Source organism: Chiloscyllium plagiosum, chromosome 3 (genome assembly GCF_004010195.1).
Source record: "Chiloscyllium plagiosum isolate BGI_BamShark_2017 chromosome 3, ASM401019v2, whole genome shotgun sequence".
Lineage (NCBI taxonomy): Eukaryota > Metazoa > Chordata > Chondrichthyes > Orectolobiformes > Hemiscylliidae > Chiloscyllium > Chiloscyllium plagiosum.
In genome coordinates, this window is record NC_057712.1 from 70337681 (window position 1) to 70361215 (window position 23535).

Genomic DNA, 23535 nt, shown 5'->3' on the forward strand with positions numbered 1-23535 from the left:
TCAGGGGCAGGAATGGTTGCTAGATGTTCCAGGGTTTAGAGCATTTAAAAAGAATAGGGAGGGGGGAAAAGAGGAGGGGGTGTACCACTACTAATCAGAGAGGGTATCACAGCTACAGAAGCTTCCATTGTCGAGGAAGATCTGCCTACCGAGTCAGTATGGGTAGAAATTAGGAACAGCAAGGGAGCAGTCACCTCGTTAGGGGTTTACTACAGGCCCCCCAATAGCAGCAGGGAGATGGAAGAAAGCATAGCACGGCAGATTTTGGAAAAGTGTGGACGTAGTAGGGTTGTTGTAATGGGTGACTTTAACTTTCCCAATATTGATTGGAACCTCCTTCGAGCAGAAGAGTTGAATGGAGCTGTTTTTATAAGGTGTGTTCAGGAGGGTTTCCTAACTCAGTACATTGACAGGCCGACGAGGGGAGAGGCCATTCTAGACTTGGTGCTCGGAAATGAGCCAGAGCAGGTATCAGATCTTTTGGTGGAGAGCATTTTGGTGATAGTGACCACAACTGCCTCACATTCTACATAGCTATGGAGAAGGAGAGGATTAGGCAAAATGGGAGGATATTTAATTGGGGAAGAGGAAACTATGATGTGATTAGACATGAGTTAGGAAGCATGGATTGGGAGCAATTGTTCCATGGTAAAGGCACTATAGACATGTGGAGACTGTTTAAGGAACAGTTGTTGCAAGTGATGAATAAATATGTCCCTCTGAGACAGGCAAGAAGTGGTAAGATAAAGGAACCTTCAATGACGAGAGCAGTGGAGCTTCTCGTCAAAAGGAAAAAGGTAGCTTACATAAGGTGGAGGAAGCTAGGGTCAAGCTCAGCTCTAGAGGATTACAGGCGGCGAGGAAGGAGCTCAAAAATGGTCTGAGGAGAGCCAGGAGGGGACACGAAAAAGGCTTGGCAGAACGGATTAGGAAGAACTCAAAGACATTTTACACTTATGTGAGGAATAAGAGAATGGTCAAAGAAAGAGCAGGGCCGATCAGGGATAGCATAGGGAATTTGTGTGTGGAGTCTGAGGAGGTAGGGGAAGCCCTAAGTGAGTTTTTTGCTTCTGTCTTTATGAAAGAAACAAACTTTGTAGTGAATGAAACCTTTGAAGAGCATGTGTGTGTGCTGGAATGGATAGACATAGAGGAAGCTGATGTGCTGAAAATTTTGTCAATTGCTTCGCCACTTGTGAAGATCTTTGCAACCTCGCTCTCCACTGGAGTTGTACCTGAGGACTGGAGAGAGGCAAATGGAATTCCTCCCTTCAAGAAAGGAAATAGGGAAATCCCCAGCAATTACAGACCAATAAGTCTCACGTCTGTCGTCTGCAAGGTGTTAGAAAGGATTCTGAGGGATAGGATTTATGACCATCTGGAAGAGCATGGCTTGATTAAATGCAGTCAACACGGCTTTGTGAGGGGCAGGTCATGCCTCACAAACCTTATCGAGTTCTTTGAGGATGTGACTAGAAAAGTTGATGAGGGTCGAGCTGTGGATGTGGTGTATATGGACTTCATCAAGGCATTTGATAAGGTTCCCCATGGTAGGCTCTTTCAGAAGGTGAGGAGGAATGGGATACAGGGGAACTTAGCTGTCTGGATACAGAATTGACTGGCCAACAGAAGACAGCAAGTGTTAGAAGAAGGAAAATATTCTGCCTGGACGTCTGTGGTGAGTGGTGTTCCACAGGGCTCTGTCCTTGGGCCTCTACTGTTTGTAATTTTTACTAATGACTTGGATGAGGGGATTGAAGGATGGGTCAGCAAGTTTGCAGATGACACAAAGGTTGGAGGTGTCGTTGATAGTATAGAGGGCTGTTGTAGGCTGCAGCGGGACATTGACAGGATGCAGAGATGGGCTGAGAAGTGGCGGATGGAGTTCAACCTGGATAAATGCGAGGTGATGCTGAGTATAGGATTAAGGATAGGATTCTTGGCAGTGTGGAGAAACAGAGGGATCTTGGTGTGCAGGTACATAGATCCCTTAAAATGGCCACCCAAGTGGACAGGGTTGTTAAGAAAGCATATGGTGTTTTGGCTTTCATTAACAGGGGGATTGAGTTTAAGAGTCATGAGATCTTGTTGCAGCTCTATAAAACTTTGGTTAGACCGCACTTGGAATACTGCGTCCAGTTCTGGTCGCCCTATTATAGGAAAGATGTGGATGCTTTGGAGAGGGTTCAGAGGAGGTTTACCAGGATACTGCCTGGACTGGAGGGCTTATCTTATGAAGAGAGGTTGACTGAGCTCGGACTTTTTTCATTGGAGAAAAGGAGGAGGAGAGGGGACCTAATTGAGGTATACAAAATAAAGAGAGGCATAGATAGAGTCGATAGCCAGAGACTATTTCCCAGGGCAGAATTGGCTAACACGAGGGGTCATAGTTTTAAGCTGGTTGGAGGAAAGTATAGAGGGGATGTCAGAGGCGGGTTCTTTACACAGAGAGTTGTCAGAGCATGGAATGTGTTGCCAGCAGCAGTTGTGGAAGCAAGGTCATTGGGGACATTTAAGAGACTACTGGACATGCATATGGTCACAGAAATTTGAGGGTGCATACGTGAGGATCAGTGGTCGGCACAACATCGTGGGCTGAAGGGTGCTGTACTGTTCTATGTTCTATGTGCTGTACTGTTCTATGTTCTATGTGTGCTGTACTGTTCTATGTTCTATGTTCTATGTTCTATGTGCCAGAAAAACTTGGAGTCCCTCATTATGAGATACTTTCCTTAAGGGTCTGGAGCACTTTAAGTACAATGTTGTTGCCTTGCAATATTCCAAACTGTTGCCTTTATCATCACCCTATGCCACTGGTAACTTAACCATGGAAAACTGATTAACATTGCTGATACACAAATGGCACCATTAACAGTGACATGAGCAAGATCTTGTGTGCTTCCCCTTCTGCCTCCATCACCGGGCTGCACAATGTTAAATCCAGCCCCAGGTATTAGCCACAAAGTTAGGGTGCAGAGTTGACACTATTCTCCTTATCGAAAAGGAAGTTGAGGGGAGAACCATTAGAGACATACAAGATTGTGACAGGTTTATAAAATGTGCGGGAAGAAAATCTGTATCCATTTGTTGTTATTACAAACACTATGAGACACAGAATTAGGAAGCGAGAGATAATGGAACAAGCACAGTGGAAGCAGAAGCAATGAATAATTTCAAAAAGAAATGGGGATGTAAGGGAACAAAACTCGCAGGACTATGGAGATAAAGAAGAGGAATTGGACTGGCTAGATTGCTTTACAGGCATCCAGCATGGGCTGGATGGGCTTCTTCTGTGCGATTATGGCATAATGATTTCTGTCTCAAAATGCATTACATCCCTGACTGTGTTACTGTCTTATGGATTCATCTTGTCTTCTTATTTTCAACACTGAACTTTAATAAACAGAAAAATCAGAACAGCCTTGAGCAGCAATAGTCAAATAAGCATAAGATGGTGGCATGTATTAAGTTTGCATGCACTGAATTATCACATGCAGACAGGATGCTTCCCAAACTACATACTTGCTGCTGTTTGCTTTGTTGAACCAGCTGGGAAAAATAAGTCAGGTAAAAAAGTGAATTGGAGGTTATTAGAGGTGAGAATAGAAGTTTGTCAGGAGTTTCTTACCTAGGTTTTCTAATCTGATTTTAAGAGAGATCAACACAAGATGATTAAAATATATGAAGTGGATACCTTTAGTCATGCTGAATGAACATCTTCTTTGAAAACAGCCTGCAGCTTTTGGACTAGTTTATGAATGTAACATAGAGAGCTTATTGAATAGAATGTAGTTGAACATTGATTGGTATGTAAATATACTTGATGCATAGTAATTCGCTCTTTAAGACACTCTGGATGCATTTTGAGGGCTATTCATTTGCTGCATTTATTTAAAGATGTCTCAACTCAGAGTCCTCTTAGGTGCACTGGTAGCAGCCCTACACTGTACCAGGAGGCCTGTGTCCAAATCCGGCCTGCTCCAGAGGTGTTTAATAACATCTCTGACCAGGTGGGTTAGAAAAATAGATTAAATATTATAAAATGTATATCTGAAATTGGGGCCCTCTTGTGGTGCAGTGGTGGGGGGAGCTATATCCCTCAACTGGGACATCCAGGGTCAAGTCTCACCTACTCCAGAGGTGTGTGATTACATCTCTGAAAAAGTTAATGAGAATAATAAAAATTAATATGTCTCAAATTAAACTCTTACAAATACATCGGTGTTTATATTGTGAATTTCAGGTGCATTCATGGAAAATTTAATGCTCTTAGTGATTTTTATTTTATTATTTTCTTGTGATTTTTAACTGAGTATCCAATCCGCCTTCAATTAGACTTGCTGCAGTACCTAAAAACAACAATGACCAAATAAATCTCTTTTAAACGGATCCTTAACTATCCATTAATAATGGTGATTAAGTTGAGGGACAGTTCACCAGTAAGACCAGTAAGAAAGTCAAAGACAAAGTTGATGGAGTATTCAAAACAAATTTGGGAGATGAAGGGGATCTGAGCCCTAGTTAATTGGCTAAACTGGACAAACAGCAGTGAGAAACATTAAAGTACAGTTTCTGTTGTCATGAGGTTACAACAAACAAGAGATCCTTTGTTCCACTGAGTTATGTATGAACAGAAAACTTTCTGATTATAGTAAAAGGTTTCTAGCAAAACTTGAATAAAAGGATTTAATTAACAAAAAAGCCTAAGATGATTAGAGAGACAATGAGGATGCAAGAAAAATTCAAAAAAGTGCAATCCATAGATGAGAAATAAAACTATGATTAATAAAATGGGAAAAACACTAAAAAAATTCAATCAATCACCATAAAGAGTAATGAAAAATAATTTGAAAGTGCACTAAGAGGAAAAGAATAATCAAAAGAAGCAAGAAGCCACAAAGGGGTGTAAAAGACAACATTTTACTTGAGGTTTCAACTCTGCCAGATTAACCAACTAATAGGATAAAGCCAGCAAACACATGGGAACACCACCCACTGCAAGTTCTTCACTAAGCCACAAACCATTCTTGGAATTATATGACTATTCTTTCACTATTACAGGAACAAAAAACTGGAATTCCTTTCCGGACACTACCGTGGTTATACATCAACCAGATGGACGATCATGAAGATAGCTTACCCTCACCTTCTCAAAGGTAACGAGGAAGGACAGAAAATGCTGGCCTTGCTAGCAAGGCCCACTTCCCATGGAAGAATAACAGAATTAATGTTAAATGATATAGAAGATAACAGGTACCTTGCTTCCTTTTTAATAAAGGAGTATAAAAAAAAGCTTGAAATCTTAACAAAGAAGGAGAAGAAAGTGGAAGGAAAACACAACGTTTTGTAAATGCAAAGCATTGTTTGCTTATTTAGGATGTTGTAATCTTGATAAAATCACACAGAGGAGGTCTGAAAATAAAAGTGGAGTACACGGAATTTGGGGGAATATACTAGTGTGGATCAAGACTTTGTTAATACACAGAAAGCAGACAGTAAAAATAAGCAGATCATTCTCAGGATGGCAGGCTATCACTACTGGGGCCAATACTGGGCCCATAACCGTTCACAATCTATTGAAAAAAATTTGGATGTGGGACCAGTTGTAATATTTCCAAATTTGCTTCAAGGAGACTTGACCAGACTAACTAAATGAGCCAGAACATGTCAGATGGAGTATGGTGTAAATAAATGTGAAGTTATTTACTGTAGTAGAAAGAAAATTTAAAGGCAGAATATTTCTTAAATGAGGAGAGGAACAAAAGGGATCTTGATATTATTATCCATGAGTTTCTAAAAGCTATTATGCAGCTACAGTAAGCAATCTGAAGGGCATATAGTATGTTCATAATTACTTCAAGGAAACTGGAGTACAGAATTTAGAATGCCATCCTGCAGTGATATACAGATTTGGTGAGACTGGACTTATGTTCTCCTCATTTAAGGATGGGTATACTATAGGGAGCCCATTGAAAGTTCACCAAGTTAATCCCCAATTGGCAGGATTGTTTTATAAGGAGAGATTAAGAAAACTGACCCAGTATTCTCTGGAGTTTCAAAGATACTCATTCAAACATACAAAATCCTTAGTGGATATAATCTATGTATGTAGGTAGGATGCTTCCACTGGCTGGTAACTCTAGAATCAAGGAGGAAGATGGGGAGCATATTCTCAGTTTAAGAGCAAGCCACATAAGTCCGAGTTGCGAAGAAACTTCTTCACGCCGAGTTTGGTTAACCTTTGGAATTCTCGACCCCAGAGGGCCATGGTGGCCCAACCATTGAGCATGTTCAAGACAGAAAACAGCAGGTTTCTGGGGGTCAATGACAGTAAAGTGATTAGAATGGGAATTACAATGGGAAAATGGCAATGAGGTAATGATCAGCTGTGATGTAGAGTGGCAAGGCAGCCTCAATGAGCCCAAGGGCCTACTCCTGATCCTAATAGTCAATCCTAACATTTTTAATTTACTTCTGAATAACAAATTTTAGTTTGTATCTTAAAATTTAATTCAGTTTGTCGAGTCACAAATGCTAAAATGAGTAATGAAATAAGAAACTAGCTGCATGTAACTGTAGCTCTCATTTTCTTCAGCTGACTCCGTCTCTGCACATATACAGGAAATACTGTTTGTGCATTTGGACAGAGAAATGAAGCATAGAATTTGTGTAAATTAATGTTCATGCCACAATGGCTGCTAAGTAAAAATGTGTGCAACCTTTTCTGTGCAGCAAGAACTAAATTATCAGAAAAATGTTTTCTGTATCTTGACGCAATGTACAAGATCACAAAAAACATAAACAAAAACAGCTTTTGTTGCAATTCACTTATGTTTCAAATTCCCAATCTTTTGGTCTGCTTCAGCCTGAATTCTTCCATATTAATAGTGAGAATGGAAACTTGACCACACAAGTTTCAAGATTAACATGAGAAGCAATATCAGGAAAATCAAAAGATTTGTCACATGGAAAAATATTACTATAGGAAAACTTTTACCTAAGTGATTATATGAAGCCTTAACAAATAGAACATACAAGAGGAAACTGGATAAATCCAAGAAGAAAATATTAAAAGAAATGAAAAAGTAAGAGAGAAATCTAGATAACTTTAATGTGGAAATAGCTTTGGCAAGAAAGAGGCAATAGTGAAAGTAGCAACAATATTAAAGACAGGCATAAACACAACTTCAATAATTAAGTTTGTTGTTTGGGATGACTGGAAATTTTGGAAGACTAGACAAATACACCCTTGACATGGAATTTAGTTGATGACAATGTAGAGATAACTCTGACACAGATAATAGCTCTAAAGAAAACCATTCATCCTAAGATTCTTTGAGTTTCTAAATGACAGAATAATCTATTCCTTAAATTCACAAGAAAATGAGGTAGGCACCTGTCTGTGAACTCTTACAGCACGGAGTTCAAAGTTCAGCTGTGGCACTGTTTTTGAAACATTAGGCCAAAACTGGACCTCTTCCATTGTGAGAGAAGAGTATTGATTCTAAGCTGTTCTCACACACTTCCCATTTACAAGCTACAGTGTCCAGTCACTGAGATATGAAAATATGCATCTAGCTCACTTTCTTGGCCATTGAAATTGTGTTGCATGAAAACTAGAGGAGGGAAACCTTGGAGAGTAATAAACAAATTGAAAAGGTTTAATATAATTTGAGCAAATAGACCAAATCTTGAACCATACTAAATAATTTTTGTCATACAGAACTTCCAAGAAAATAAACCACAGGCATTGCATTATGAAAAACAAATAAGAGTTTAAACCATGAAAGTAATCTGCACAAAAATAATCAAAGTATGAGTTTATACTGAAAAAAACTTCAAGAAAAATTTTAAAAACTAAACAAACATTACAAAAATATCAAATGTTGTTTAACACTTTTGTAGTATTGATATTAATTCCTATATCAGACATGCTTTTAAAGACTATTATTTAAATCACTTTAGAAATTGAGCACCTACCTGATAATTTGGGGAGTTGTGGTTTAGCTGAAAAGAAAGAAGTGAACTGAGTCTCGCACACTAATGTACTTTTGAAGTCAGGAATTAAAAATTCTGAAAACATGCAGATCAGTCAACATCTGGTAAGAAAAAAATAACTTTTCTGACACAATGTCTTAATGAAAATGACTTTAATTTCTTGCAGATAAAGTGCAGATTTTGGACAAAATGCTTTGATACCTGAGCTATTTTGAGCTGCATGTCCTATTTATTTGCTACTCGTATTGTACAGGTGTCATGCACACACTCTATTGCAACTCACCACATGTGAGGGGGCTGACACCTATACTGATCCAGGCAAGAGTCAGGGCCAAATATATAGGTTTCAGTCCAGGAAAAGTGCCAAACAAAAATACTGAACATCCCCTACAATGTTTCTAAGAAGTCACCAGTGATCTCTTTATGGAAGGTTTCTTTATATCTTGATTTGCCCTTTATAATTGCCATCACATTTACATATGATTTTGCCCTTCCATCTCAGGATCCTACCCAAGATGACTGTGGCCAGAGTTCCAATGTAATCAGGTCAGAATGTGGGTGTTGCAAGGGCAGCAATTGTTACTCAACCCTATTCGTCCTTGAACTAAGTGGCTTGTTAGGCCGTGGGTCTGGAAACATGGAGTCTACAGCAGGTAAGGATGGCAGAATTTCTCCACTAAAAGATATTACTGAATCAAATGAAGTTAACTGGTCTAATCTCCATTTTCTTTCCATTGTCAAGAGGTCTAAACTGTAATACAGCTTTACCGATATAATGACTCATTCATCCCCACAGAATCACTGGTATTGGAACAAAGGAGAGCTGCAAACTGAGAAATATATTAAATAACTCACTGTTTTAGTTTTCACTTTACCTTTCTCTTTACGTTTTGGTTTCACATGCTTCATAGTTTCTGCTTATAGATAGAGAATGAAGAATTGAAATAGCTTCAATACTATTGGAATTATGACATAATTAGTCATCGAAGGAAAATATTGACTATATTGTGTACACAAATGGAACTAGTAATATTTCACAAAATATGAAGTGGTCATTATCCCCCAAAAGGCTACTTGTTGCATCAAATTTCTGCCTCTTTTACAGGAAACATCACTGCATATAGAAATTAAATTCAGGTGTGAATCTCATGGCTAAATTCATTCAGAAACCAAGACCACTTTTACACTCACAGCCATGAGTCCAGCTTCTGCCTACCAACTATGAATTATACTAATTTCCACAGAGGATGGACAAAGCTGTACCAATCTAATGGAAAGCAGGTCAAGATAAGTATTGTAAAGTTAGTCCCCTGCATCTTCAACTTCATCAACTATCCCACATAGCTTTGCTGTCTTCTTTGGGGCAGATCACTTGACTCAGCAGAAGCTCTTCAAAGGCAGTTAAGTGTCATTAAAATAGACACATTTACTGTCAATGTCATTGATTAGAGTGCAGCAACACATACTGAAACACAGTTTTGCCTCACTACCCTGCAGGTTGGCATTGTTTGGAACCTCCAGTCATCAAGGATGGAGTTCCCAGCTCTAGATTATAAGAAAGACAGGAAAACTGTGACAGCAGGTCAACCACATGACCAGTTACTGCATTTTAGAGAGAAATATTACAGCTTGCTTTAAGAATGTAAGGTCTAGAAGCTGCAGCAGTCAATTCAGTCCCTTAAACCTACTCTGCTATTTGATACAAACACGGCCAACCTCATCTCAGCTTCAAGTCCATCTTCCTGTCCACTCTTCATAACCTTTCAATCCATTACTAATTGAAATATGTCTATTTCCTCTTTAAAATTTACTCAATAGCCCAACATTCATCATATTCTGGGCTAGTAAGTTCCACAGATTCATGACCACTGAGAGAAGTAATTTCCCTTCATCTCTGTTTTAAATATGTTGCCCCTTATCCTAAAACTATGTCATCTCATTCTAGATTGCCCTACAAAACATCTGCACTATGTGTACTGCATCAATCCCCTTTAGCATCTTGTAACCCCTCAATTAGATCTCCTTTCGTTCTATAAACTCCCATGTGTGTAAAGCTAAACTGCTCAAAATCTCTTCATAAGATAAATCCCTCATGGCTGGAATTGATTTAAAAGACCTGAACTGGCTCCAATACAGCTACAACTCTCCTGAAGCAAGGGGGTCAAACTTGTCCACAATACTCCAGATAAGGTTTCCCTAATGCTTTATACAGTTGCAGCATCACTTTCCTACTTTTGTACCTATTCCTTCAGCAAATAAATGTCAAAATTCCATTTGCCTCCTTTATTATCTGGTGTACATGCACACTAGTTTTCTGTGGTTCATGCACAAACATCCAAATCCTTCTGTACTGAAGCACTCTTACGTTTTTCTCCATTTAGATAGTAAATTGCATTTCTATTCCTTCAACCAAAATGGATAACCTCACACACTTAGTCATGTTAAAGTTCATCTGCCAAATTTTGGCCCATTCACCAAACATATCCATATCCATTTGAAAATTTCTTATTTCTTCAATTTACTTGCCCAGATATTTTTGTGTTTTCTGCAAATTTGGCCATAATTGCTTCAATCCCTGCATCCAATTCATTACTATAAATTGTAAGTGATTGGAGCCTGAACTGAACTGAACTCTCTCAAAGTTGCCTTGGTCACTTCTCAATATCAGGTAAAAACAAGGACTGCAGATGCTGGAAACCAGATTCTAGATTAGAGTGGTGCTGGAAAAGCACAGCAGTTCAGGCAGCATCCGAGGAGCAGGAAAATCGATGTTTCGGCCAAAAGCCCTTCATCAGGAAGGGCAGTTTCCTGATGACGGGCTTTTGCCCAAATTATCGATTTTCCTGCTCCTCGGATGCTGCCTGAACTGCTGTGCTTTTCCAGCACCACTCTAATCTAGAACCCACTTCTCAATATCAGGCTGACAGTGCTGAGGAGAAAGTGGATGCCCTGCTCCCTCCCCACAGAGACTTTCATGGACAGTGACCAACAGTAGAAGAGGCTGATACTGTTTGAATCCAAAAATTGTCAAGAAATAGGAAAATGGAGAAACACTTGGAGATGGAGGTGCAAAAATAATTGTACACTAAGGCAATCACATGGCATCCTGACATGTGAAGTTTTAGTATAAAGATAGTCACCTCACCTTCAGTCACTTTCTGTGTAATAGAGTCAATGTAGTTATATGTGAGTAATGTGCAGAAACATCAACAAGCATTGAATCCCGAATACTTATATTGGTCCGTAATATCATAGACCTGTAAATGGTTAGTGCTGTAAAGAAACTTCAAGATTTCTGATACTTAGAGTCTGACTATCGACAGTATATGTTGTAGGGCTAAATATTAAACACAAACATCAGCAGGTGAAGGGAGAAAGGATGGTGTGTAGATATTGACACTATGTTGGTGTAGAGGCATGTGGAGGCATGGAGATGGGGAAAGGAACATGGAAGCAGGGTAGGTGGGTCTCAGGTGGCAAAGAGGTATGAGGACGAGGGGCCATGAGTGTCGATGCAGGTGCATAGGTTGGCATGGATGGGGCAGAGAGTGTGAAAGAAATGAGGGGGTGAGAGCAAGAACTTTATTTTCTGTTTCCATCTTTATTTTTAAACTTTGAGCTCCTTGTCACAGTTCTGGGGTGGGTTTTCCCATTCAACCTGCCTCATGAACTGGCAACCTCTTATGTTCATCTGACTCCCAATCCATCCCAATCCACAATCCCTATGACCCAACTTTGCAATTGCAGATAGCCATTTTAAAGGTCGGGATAGTGTAGCCTGGATTTCTCCTGAATCTGCACATTGTCACTATTTCGTATGCATGGAGCAAAGTGCTCAAGAAGGTAAGTTTGTCAAATTTGCATCGGAGGATTGTTTGGATAATTATTTTATTTGTACAGGTTGGATATCTGCAATCCATACATCCAAAACCTAAAAAGATCTAAAAGCTGAAGATATCTTCAGAATCAGGCCTGAACGGATCTTTAGACACACTGATTCTGGGCCCTCTGGGGAAAGAAAAACTTCATTTGGCCTCAAAATAAAGCTACACAGACCTAAAGGTGAAGTTTTCTTTTCCAAAGGACCCACATAGACCACAGTGGATACAAAAACTGAAAATATCTTATATGCAAAAACCAGTTGGTTCTGAGATTTTCAGATAAGGAATTCCCAAACTGCACTTCACCACAATCTTGATTATCAAATCGTTTACATAAGATAATCCAGTACAGGTAAATGTTGCATCCAATTAACCTATTTTCCATTTCCTTTCCATTGTCAAGGGGAGGACTACTGTGGAATGTAGTTTTCAAACGGAATAACCATACATCCCCAAAGACATAATTTCAGCATTGGAAAAACAGAGTGGGAAGGTTGGAAGCATAATTAAATTTCTTATCAGTTTGATGGTTTCATTTTGTGTTACCTTTCGTTGCAGGTTTTGGTTTCATCTGCTTCATAGTTTCTTCTTCTAAACATTTAATGAACAATTGATTAGATTCAATAATAATCATACATATGTGAATATTGGCCAGATATTAGTTTCATAATTCAACATAGTAACTGTGTATACGCAATGGTTAAAAATGACTGTATGATGACTTCTAAAAACGACTACCCATTGACTACTGTTTTTACAAATACAACCAGAGAACTTTCACAGCTACGTTTTTAAAACTTATATAAAGGCATATCGATAATATCCCATTTACTCTAACCTACTTGCAAATATTAAATTCAGTTTATATCAGAAATTATCATGTATCCACATACAAGCCAACAATAAATCTTTAATTATACATTATCTGCATAATTTATCACTTGCACAAAGTCAGTTCTAAAACTGCCTTTCAATATAAAAAGAGAAAAGAACATATTTGTGAGAAAAATTAATAGTGGATTCTCAGCTGCTACATATTTCAGCAGGTGCTTTTAACAATGGCCAGTAAAATCAACAGGAGCATGAGGGTGCCTTAGTTTCTAGACATCTCTGACCATAAACCTGGCAGAAAACTGGTTGGACTCCCTAAGACATTAACATAGTCCCATGGTTGAGCAAAATCTGCACTGCAACGAATCTTTCAATTTCTGGCTTCTGCTCAATACAATTGTTATTTTCCACTAGTTCAACAGGCAGTGCAAATGTGTCCCAGAAGTAAATGATAATCAATAAGCTCAAGTTGACATGTGCACAAGTTGAAAATTATGTTGTTGATTATTTATACTTTACTATTTGCCTTGTTACTACAAAATTCTCAAATAATTTTTACAAGATGATCTTTGCAGCTTTCAACTGGACTTATCCAGAGTTCCCTATTGTCCAGAGCTGTAGAAATTTGGAGTACAGAATGCTAGATTTAATAATCCATCCATGCCCATAGAATCAATACTTGTATTAGTTATTTGCCATTGGAAGAAAGGACAGCTAGCAGTTTAGCAACAGCTTAAAATCTGATCAATTCATTCATTCACGAAGTAATTCTGTTACCTTTCTTGGCAACTTTTGGTTTCACTTGTTTCACAACATCTGCCCCAAAACATAATTCAAAATTAATCAATCCTCTGACACATGCATATAAACTAGTTAGTAATTTCATAAGATCTATACACAATATATTATATATGTGTATGTATACAATGCAATAAAAAGGGGTGATTTTGTAGCATTACAATCTTGCCCGTGCAGGGAAATGTGGTGTTATTGGCCCCAAAATGATTTCCAATGAAGGTTTTCAGCAGCAATAAATCTAGATGTGAATTACATAAAACATACAAGGTAATTTTAGGTGAATTCATTTAGTCTGAACACCATTCTCGAAGTCTGACCACTGCAACAAAGACAGATGACAGAGGTTCAGAACAGCTTATAGCAAAGACACGTGCAGATAGAAAGAGTGGTGGGACTCATTGAAGTTTGCAAAGCTAGCAACTCATTCTCTGATGTGCTGCATCATCTTCAATTGAATCATATAATATTTACAGAAAAACTAGGTAGATAGGTGATGGGTAGTAACACAGTTTGGTCAGCAAGTCAGGTGATGGCCACATCTCTTGAATGTCGACATTTCCGCGACCTCCAAATGAAACGCACCACCAGGGATATATTTCCCTCCCCACCCCTTTCCGCTTGTTGCAAAGATCGTTCCCTCCGTGACTACCTAGTCAGGTCCACACCCTCCAAAAACCCACCCTCCCCTCCTGACACCTTCCCCTACCACCACTGGAATTGCAAAACTTGCACCCACACCTCCATCCAAGGCCCCAAAGGAGCCTTCCACATCCATCAAAGTTTCACCTGCACATCCACCAATGTCATTTATTGTATCCGTTGCTCCTGATGCGGTCTCCTCTACATTGGGGAGACTGGACACCTTCTCACAGAGCGCTTTAGGGAACATCTCTGGGACACCCGCACCAATCAACCACACCGCCCTGTGGCCCAACATTTCAACTCCCCCTCCCACTCTGCCGAGGACATGCAAGTCCTGGGCCTCCTCCACTGCCATTGCCTCACCACCTGATGCCTGGAGGAAGAACGCCTCATCTTACGCCTCGGAACACTTCAACCCCAGGGCATCAATGTGGACTTCACCAGTTTCTTCATTTCCCCTCCCCTCACCTTATCCCAGTTCCAAGCTTCCAGCTCATCACCATCCTCATGACCTGTCCTACCTGCCAATCCTCCTTCCCACCTATCCGCTCCACCCTCCTCTCTGACCTACCATCTCCATCCCTACCCCCATCCACCTATTGTACTCTTTGCTATCTTCTCCCCCGTCCCAACCCCCTCCCATTTATCTCTCCACCCTGGAGGCTCCCTGCCTTCAGTTCTGATGAAGGGCTTTTGCCTGAAATGTCGATTTTCTGACACATCGGATGTTGCCTGACTGGCTGTACTTTTCCAGCACCACTCTAATCTAGACTCTGATTTCCACCATCTGCAGTCCTCACTTTTGCCTACATTACTTGAATGGCTGTTTCCTGCCATTAAAAAGAAATCAAGGCAGAAGTTGAGCTTGCAGAGACAGAGGCCAATTACAGAAAAAATATTCAAGGGTACACGCAACCAACAATATCTGGAAACTGGAATATGGAGAAATTTCCTTTTCCTGCAGGACACTCAACAAAGTAATAAACATCATAAATCTGATGGAAGAGAAATGTGGAGTAAATAGAGTTTCCTAGCCCAATAACACATAGAAGAAACTTAGTTTTAAAAGGAGTAGAAAAAGATGGTGTTCTGATATTTTTTATATTCTGCTTTACTCTGGAACACAGTGCCATGAACCAGTTTGAATCTGTGAACTGTAACATCTCACAGATCTAGCGTGCAAAATATGTGCAACCGTTTGCAATGGATATTTTACAGAAGGGTCTGTACTGTTCATAATGCAAACCAATATCTTTCACTAAATACCTTTCAGATGCCTTCCACTGTAACCTTCAAATGTTAAAAGGTGTGAACAGTTATCACAAAAATCTAACAAGTGAGAAAGTTAATCATGTAAAAAGTTTAAGAGCAAAATGAGAATCAGAATTCACTAAAGTAACATGCAATTTCAATCAAAGCACAAGTTATGTAATTACCATTTTTTATGATACTGGTGATAGCCACAATGAAGTCTCCATTTAACTGTCAGCTGTCTCCGCAATGAATGTAACACATTGAAAACTCACCATGCTGGCTGACAAGCCTAACAAGGTGGGGTTGCATAAAATCAATATTTGTATATGCAAGACAGTGCAAAATATTTCCACTAAAAATAATTATTGGGACATGATGTTAAATTTGAGTTTGGTTAGGAGAAGGTTGAGGAGGAGCAGACCTCAGTTTGGATTCTATTCTTCGTAAATTCTGCAGTAAAGAGCCACATTGCACTAAAATATAGAAATCCTTCAATGGATAGCGCAACATTGAAATTCTGTGCATTGTGTACTTGTATTTATTACATAAAGCAGTGAATCAACTGGTTTCAAATCAGGACATCTATTCAGTGAGCAAAGGTATCAGAAATTTAGAAATACTGTAAACTGAAAAATTATGCCCTGTTCACTTTGAATAAGCTGGCAGTTCTAGTCATAAACCTATACAGCAAACAAACATAAAATCTTTACAAAAGTCACTCACCTGTTACTTTTGGCTTTAATGCTGTTCAAGAAAAAATATTTACACCTGAGTTAAATAGATATTTGAAAGAGAAAATTCTCTATTCATAGTGAATTAATCTGTCTTTGAAAGTGTTGCATCAGACAGTTTTGCCTCATTCAAGTAGTAAAAGTTTAATTGTGGCAGATTATTTATGAGACCCCTTCAGTGGCTGGATGATTTGGTGATGGGAAAAAAAATGTTCAGTTGCGCATTAGAGCACTTCTGGATATAAAACAAAAAGCCACTTTCATGATATTTTTCAATGTCGTTAGACATCAGGACAAAATGGGTTCCTCAGCCCTCATATGCCAGCAGTGTATGTGCTGGGTGAACGTGAACTCCTAACTGGCCTCTATCATGATCGGAGGTGAATCAGGGGACTGGCAAATCTGGAACCTCAGCATCTTGACCGGTCAGGGTGGGAATGGGTGATATGGATCGGGAAGCAGTGCTCTCATGTAGAGCACATCTTTCTGATGTTCATGGATTTAAAATGTGATGAAGTTCAAAGCTTGTAAACCCCCTTGGACTGGAGCATAAGCCCTTCTGAGTAACAGTTTGGGCACCAGCTGCTTCATGCCTTCAATCACAATAAAGGGAGACAGCTTCCATTCAGATAGAGGCAGACTGTCACCCCACCAAGTGACAAAATGCCAATGAGGGCTGCAAAAGTATTCTTAGTTCTCTTTGGTGACTTTAATCATCTCATTGTATTAATGTTGTATCACATGCATCCCTATTTTACAGGATTCCCACTCCAATCACATTAAAGGGAATTAGGAAAAACATCCATCTGCGTAATGCTCTAAAACAAGCATCAGGGATCCAACAACATTTAAGTATTATTTCTTTGCTTAATATAGCATGTGCATCATTGTGAAGACTAGCATTTGTTCCGTATATCTAATTACTTTGGAGGTAAGTGCTTGCAAGGCCATTTCAGCAGGCACTTAAAGTTAACCAGATTATTTGGATCTGAAGTCACATGTAGGCCAAATCAGGAAAGGATGGCAGATCTCATTCTCAGAAAGGCAACTATGAAAGAGATTATTTTTAGTGTGGTCTGGTGGCTCAGTGGTTAGCATTGCTGCCTCACAGCGTGAGGGAGCCAGGTTCAGTTCCAGCCTCGGGCAAATATCAGTGTAGAGTGTGTACATTCTCTATGTCTTTGTGGGTTTCCTCTGGGTGCCCTAGTTTCCTCCTGCAGTCCAACAATGTGCAGGTTAGATGAATGGGCCATGCTAAATTGCTCATAGTGTCCAGGGATGTGCAAGCTGGGTGGATTAGCCATGGGAAATGCAGGGATAGCGTAAGGGGAAAAGGTCTGGATGGGGTGCTCTTTGGAGCGTCAGTGTGGACTTGACGGTCTGAATGACTTACTTCCACACTGTCAGGATCTATGATTTTAACAGTTTCACAGTTGTCATTACTGAAATGAGCTTTTACCGTCAAATGTTGTTAATTCAATCCAAATACTCCTCAGCTGTTATGATCCACAGTATTAATCTGTGTCTTTTGATTATTAGTTCAGAAACATTAAAACAATGTCAATGCCTCCTCTTAAATCTCACAGAATATTTATATTTCTTGTTTACAGTGAATGTATAAACCAGGAGGGAAGTGCAATGTGTAGTTGTCCCAATATCAATCATTTTACACCATTTATCAAAGCCAAAATTATAAATTGTAAAGCTGCATAAACATACAGATGTTACTTTTCTAATTAATTCATGGGGTGTTGGCATCACTGGTTGACCAGCATTTAATGCCATCATAACTGCCTTGGAACTAAGTGCGATGTGAGGCAATTTCAGACTGCAGTTTCAGATGGAGTCAGCCACATTGCTGTGGGTCTAAAGTCACATGTAGGCCAGACTATGTTACGACAGTAGCTTTCCCTAATCTTATACAAAGATTAACAGTGATTACATAGTTATCATTAAAACTAGCTTTTAATTCCAGATTTTTATTGCATTCAAATTTCACCATCTGCCAAAAGGGGATTTGAACCTATATACCCAGAACGTTAGCTGGCGGTTTGCAATAACTATTTGTTTCTTATCAAAGAAGTAAGCTTGCCAGATTTTACTCCAGCATTGTTTGGTTAATTGTGTTAATTGCACTTTTCCATGACTTTCTATTAATTTGACAATTGTTACCTCATACAGTTTGAATGGTCTAAACTTCATTTTATTTCCATTGTAAAGAGGAACAGAAAATTGGAATACACTTTGCCAGATGTGATGTCCATTCATTGACTCATTGGCAATTTTATACATGTAACATGAGAAAAACGTAAGATTAAAAAAAGTGTAAATATAGTTTGTGTTTACCTTCCTTTGTAGGTGTTGGTTTTACTTGCTTCTTGGTGACTGCCTCTAAACATTTAATGAAGAATTAGTTAGCTTCAGAAACAATTATAACTTTATTGTACATGAATATTATTATTAGTCTCATATGTCAAATACCAATGTAGACACAAGAGTTAAGAAGGAGAAAACATGTCTCTAAAAAAGGCTGCTAGTACCATCCACTTTTTAAAAACATGACCAAGTTTATTCTCTAATCACCCCAATTAATATTCTTACATACAAACCACAGACGGGACACCTCAGCTCAAGCAATGGTCAAGAGTTTGCAGAGAGAAAAGAAGGCAAGGAGCAAAGAATTTTTCAAAGCATCCAATTTCAATTAAGTCAACTACAGACACATGAAAAGTGGTGTAGAGAGCTGACGCAGCAGCATTGTTGATCTGGGACAGGAAATCTGCTGAGGCAACAGCTCTTACAGGGATGCACTTTGCTATTAACGAAATGAGTTTTCATCTGGCTACAGTTACATTTGCAATAGTGACAAAGTATAGGAAACAGGTCAAAAATTGCTTGCATCAATAATGTTGGGAAATAAGAAATTCGAGAACATTCCTTTTAGTGGGAAGAAACCCTATTTACAGAAATTGCAACAAAGTAAACTGGTTGTCTAAGGGGAAATGGCTACACCAAAGAAAATTACAAACCTACAAAATATTGATTCAGTATTTATGTATACAAGCAGTGCAATATATTTTTTTAAAAAAGTAATTGTTTGGGTTATTGTGACTTTAACTGAAGCAGAGGAGGTGATTGGTTGTTCCTGTTGATATCTTCTCAACTGAAGAGCCACATTACACGAAGTTGTTTCTTTGAGAGTACAACAATATTGTGTAGTGATAGAATACATAATATCCACACAAAAAAGCTGCAAATTTGTTTTGAATAATTTATAACATTCACTCAAGAATGTGATCATAATATTAAAACAGCTGTAAACAAATAGGTCACGCATTCACTTGCACTGAATATGCTAGCAGCTCAAATCTTTTAACTCTTACCCCATATAATAAATTATGCAAGTAAAAACAGTAACATTTTTCACAGAAATCATTCACTTTTAATTTTGTCCTTCACTGGTCTGAAAAAGAATGATGCATATCTGAAATGACATGGCAGGATTTTGGATTTGCTATGACCAGGCTGGAGTGAAGCTCCCTGATTTGTTACAACTTCAGACAGGACATCACAAACCATTATGCTTTGGTTGAGGAGAGGTGATTTGGCTCCTCTTTGGTTATTCGGCTGGTGCTCGGTTGCAAAAACGTTAATTTTAAAAGGATTATCTCCTCTGTGGGTACCTTTTTCCCAGACAAAAATAATTTATGTTTTTAAAATAAGCCAAATTAACCTATCTTTGTTGTGTTCACAAAGAGTGGGCTCATTAATTACTAAATGCAAAAAGAAGTAGCAGCACAGCACACACACAATGAGAAATATGAGGCAAGTCTAAAAAGATAAAAGTTAAGAAAAAGATAAATAGGTCTGTCTCTAAGTTGGTGATGCAGAGCAGATAGTTTAATGTAGCAGCCATTACATTGGTTGTTGTACAGTTGATTTTGAGACTCTTCGTTTTGTCGATAGATTGAAACTGTTTTGTCCTGATTACTTCTGGCAGTGGCTGACTGGTAGCATTCAAGTGAAAGACAGTCCTCTCCCTCAGAAAATGGTGCAGGGATATTTAATTCGCTGTTCTCAGAGCTATGGCCCCCACAGCGCACGAGTCTGCATACTAGGACACCAGGGTACTAACAAACACAGACCAGGATCGAATCTGACTTTTAATAACTCTTCCTGTATTCTTGAAAGAGAGAATATGCAAATATGTCTCTCACCCAAATTGCTGTCTTATTTTATCATCACATTTATAGTCCGAGATACTCCCAGGAGATTACAGGTTTGGTTTGAAACACATTTTCTCCCTTGGAAAATTTTTGCTACCTACTCAGGTGTGACAATCCACTTCTTTCTCTCTCTCAAGATTGAGAATGCAATCATCTTTTGTCTACATATCCTTTCTTTCCAAAAAAAAAACACATTATATTTAAAGTTCAATATTACTATGCGTAATCTGGGGTTACAATTCACAGTCATGACATGTTGAAAGATCTGTTCCCTAGCATTGAATGTTGGTCATATCAACATCAACCTTTCTTTCCTTTCATTGATAAGTGTTTCTCCTGGCACATTTTTTTAAAAGTACCTTGATGTCACACTGTACACCCAAGGGTAGAAATTTATACTACACAGTCAGGCCAATTCTGCTACAGGCAGCCAACATCAGATGAATTAATTTCATTGCTTTATGGTGTTTGCTCATCTTTCTAGAATTCCAATCACAGACACAAATATGTCACTCTTCTTTCAAGCCAGAGGTTCCACAGTCACGGGAACAATCAATCTATCAAGGCATTTAAATATACTGCCCTTAAAACATTTGAAATAACAACACAGTATGTAAGAAAAAAGAATGTTTGCTATTTCACTTTTCTATTAAGTACTGGATTGAACAATAGAGACTCCAGAACTTTATTTAATCTCAGTAGGACTTCTGAGGTCTGCACAAGGAGCAGATAGTGGGAAGATTGTAAAGATGGTGTTCAGTGGGCAGGCCATCAGTTGGCCATCAGCTTCTGGGGACCCAGTTTAGATGAGAACTGGACACAATCCCAGTCCAGACTATCAACATTTATTCACTGTAAAATATCTACAGAAGCTCTGCGGTGCAGGGCTTTGCCAATTCCTTCTTTCAGCAGGTCTCAGTTTATATGATCTGACATCATTATGTCACCATCTGAACTATTGCCATTCAGCTGGGCGGGGGGGGGGGGGGGAGTCAGTTAGTTTGTTTAGCTGGATGGCTAGTTTGTGATGCAGAATGATGGTAACAGCATGGGTTTAATTCCCACACTACCATTAAGGTCCTACCTTCTCAACTTGGTCCCTCACCTGAGGTGTGGTGTCCCTCAGGTTAAACTCATGGCAAGGTCATTTCTTCCCATTATCCTCCAGAATGATGGAGGCATTAGCTTTATGATATAGTTAATTGTATAATATATATCATCCCTGATTCTTTATCTCTGCATACTATTTACACTTTTCTCTCTACCTCTAGACCAGGCTTGGCTTGTGGAGCTTAGAACTGGCCCCACTCTTGTTTTCTGAACTGGTTGTGAAAATTCACTGTATCCATGTGCCATACAACAAGACCAAGAAAGTGATCAGTATCACGCCCAACATACTGCGTGCAGCATAAACCCATCGGTGCATCTTGTAAATAGTCTGTCCAGTCTTGAGTTTTTCAACAACATAAAAAAAGAAGGTATCTCAGTGCTGAACAAATAAAGAAAGAACGGTGGATTCTTGGTTTATACTTTTCTTAACCAACGCTCAGAATATTAAGGTGGCCTCCATGACTCCTTGGAAATCTGCATGGTTACTGCCTTAAATATGGTAGAAGTCTGCTTGAAACTGCAGTGAAATAACAAAGCCATGGTTATGGTCTAGCTTTGACTGAACTTCACAAAAAACTTCTAGCTCCTATTTTCTGCTAGAACACTGGACAGCACAAGAATACTCCAGAAATAGTAGATAATCATTATTGTGTTCTCAGAAAATCAACAGTTGTTTTAGTTGTTCAACAGTAGAAGCAAGGAAAGCTGGTCCATTAGCAAACATTTTAGTTATGCCATTTGTTGAATGTCTGTTACCTTTCTTTGCAGTTTGAGGTTTCACTTGCTTCACAGTATCTGCCTCTAAACATGTAGAACACTTAAATTAGGTTTAAAAATAATAACTTATATTACACATGCATATAAGTAAGCTACTAGTCTCATAAGATCTATATGCAATAAATATATATTCATGCAAAACACTTATAATTAACTACACAAGCAATGGTTGAAAAAAATTGTACAAATGTGGGTATTTTTCACATCATTACAATCTAATCTATGCATAAAAATGAGGTGGTTCCCTTAAAATGATTGCCAGTAATTTTTTCTAGGAGTGTTAATTCTAGATATGGGTACCTTTCTTTGCAGATTTTGGTTTCACTTTCATCTTGGTCTCTGCCTCTAAACATTTATAAAATGGTTTAATTAGATACAAAAAGATCGGTCACATCAAACATAAATAGTAATCAATTATTAGTCTCATAAGAAGCACAATCAACATATTATGCATGTACATAAAATGCACACCCATACATGCAACAATTAATGTTAAGAATATCTAGTAATTGTTCCGAAATACTTGATAATTACTTGGAAGGGTTCGGTGACGGCACTTAGCCTCTGATGCCACTTTTATTCTGGCCAAGGCAAATTCCTCATCAACGACTACAAAAAATACAGATGTTACAGATCATCTCATAAACAGGTGGGCATGTCCAGATGAATAATAGACCTAAATGAATTTAGCAAAGCCATGAGCTCCCTGCAGTTTATGGCAATCTGACCACACGGGTAATTTGAATCAAGGTAGTGCATCATGACATGACACCAGTGGTACCTATCTTGTTTTGCTGGAGGAGGTGGTTCCTGCAGTTAGAAAGGTAGATGGTTCAGCCAAAAGGTACAATCAGTGCAGCTCAGACACTTACTGTCCCTTTCTGTGAAGGTTTCTTATCCAGACCAGTTGTTCATTTTTTCAAAAGCAGGCAGTAATTTAATGCAGAAATGCTTATTATAGTTTCTGCTAATGCCTACTCTGCATCTGGCTTATCTTCTCAGAAGCAGTCTAAATACCCCTAAAACAGAGGCACCTTGATTATCCAAATGAGATGGGCAGGCACTATTTCATTTAGATAATCGATTATTTGGTTAATTGATTCAATGTCTTTCCTCTGGGGCTCAGAGTTTTCTGTTAAGTCCGCTCCCCGTTCAGGATACTAGGCAGCAGCACACCATGCGCGAGCCCCTGCCCCCCTGTCCGCCCCCAACCCGCCCTCCCAACCCTGTCCAACACCACTTCCCATCAACTTCCCAACACCATCCAACACCGCCCCCGTCTGCCAC

At 39.0% G+C, this 23535-nt stretch overlaps 1 protein-coding gene across 1 annotated transcript in view; it reads right to left on the bottom strand.

Annotated features, from left to right (window-relative positions):
• The window catches only part of LOC122545044 (triadin-like), a 103915-nt gene that overhangs the window by 47833 nt on the left and 32547 nt on the right, over positions 1-23535 (bottom strand). The window contains exons 7-15 of the mRNA XM_043684249.1: positions 22549-22593; positions 22228-22272; positions 18482-18526; positions 16128-16148; positions 13488-13526; positions 12426-12470; positions 8874-8912; positions 7981-8007; positions 3523-3549 (exon numbers count right to left, since the gene is read on the bottom strand). Coding sequence (XP_043540184.1) covers positions 3523-3549; positions 7981-8007; positions 8874-8912; positions 12426-12470; positions 13488-13526; positions 16128-16148; positions 18482-18526; positions 22228-22272; positions 22549-22593 — 333 coding nt within the window. The remainder of the gene's footprint in view (positions 1-3522; positions 3550-7980; positions 8008-8873; positions 8913-12425; positions 12471-13487; positions 13527-16127; positions 16149-18481; positions 18527-22227; positions 22273-22548; positions 22594-23535) is intronic.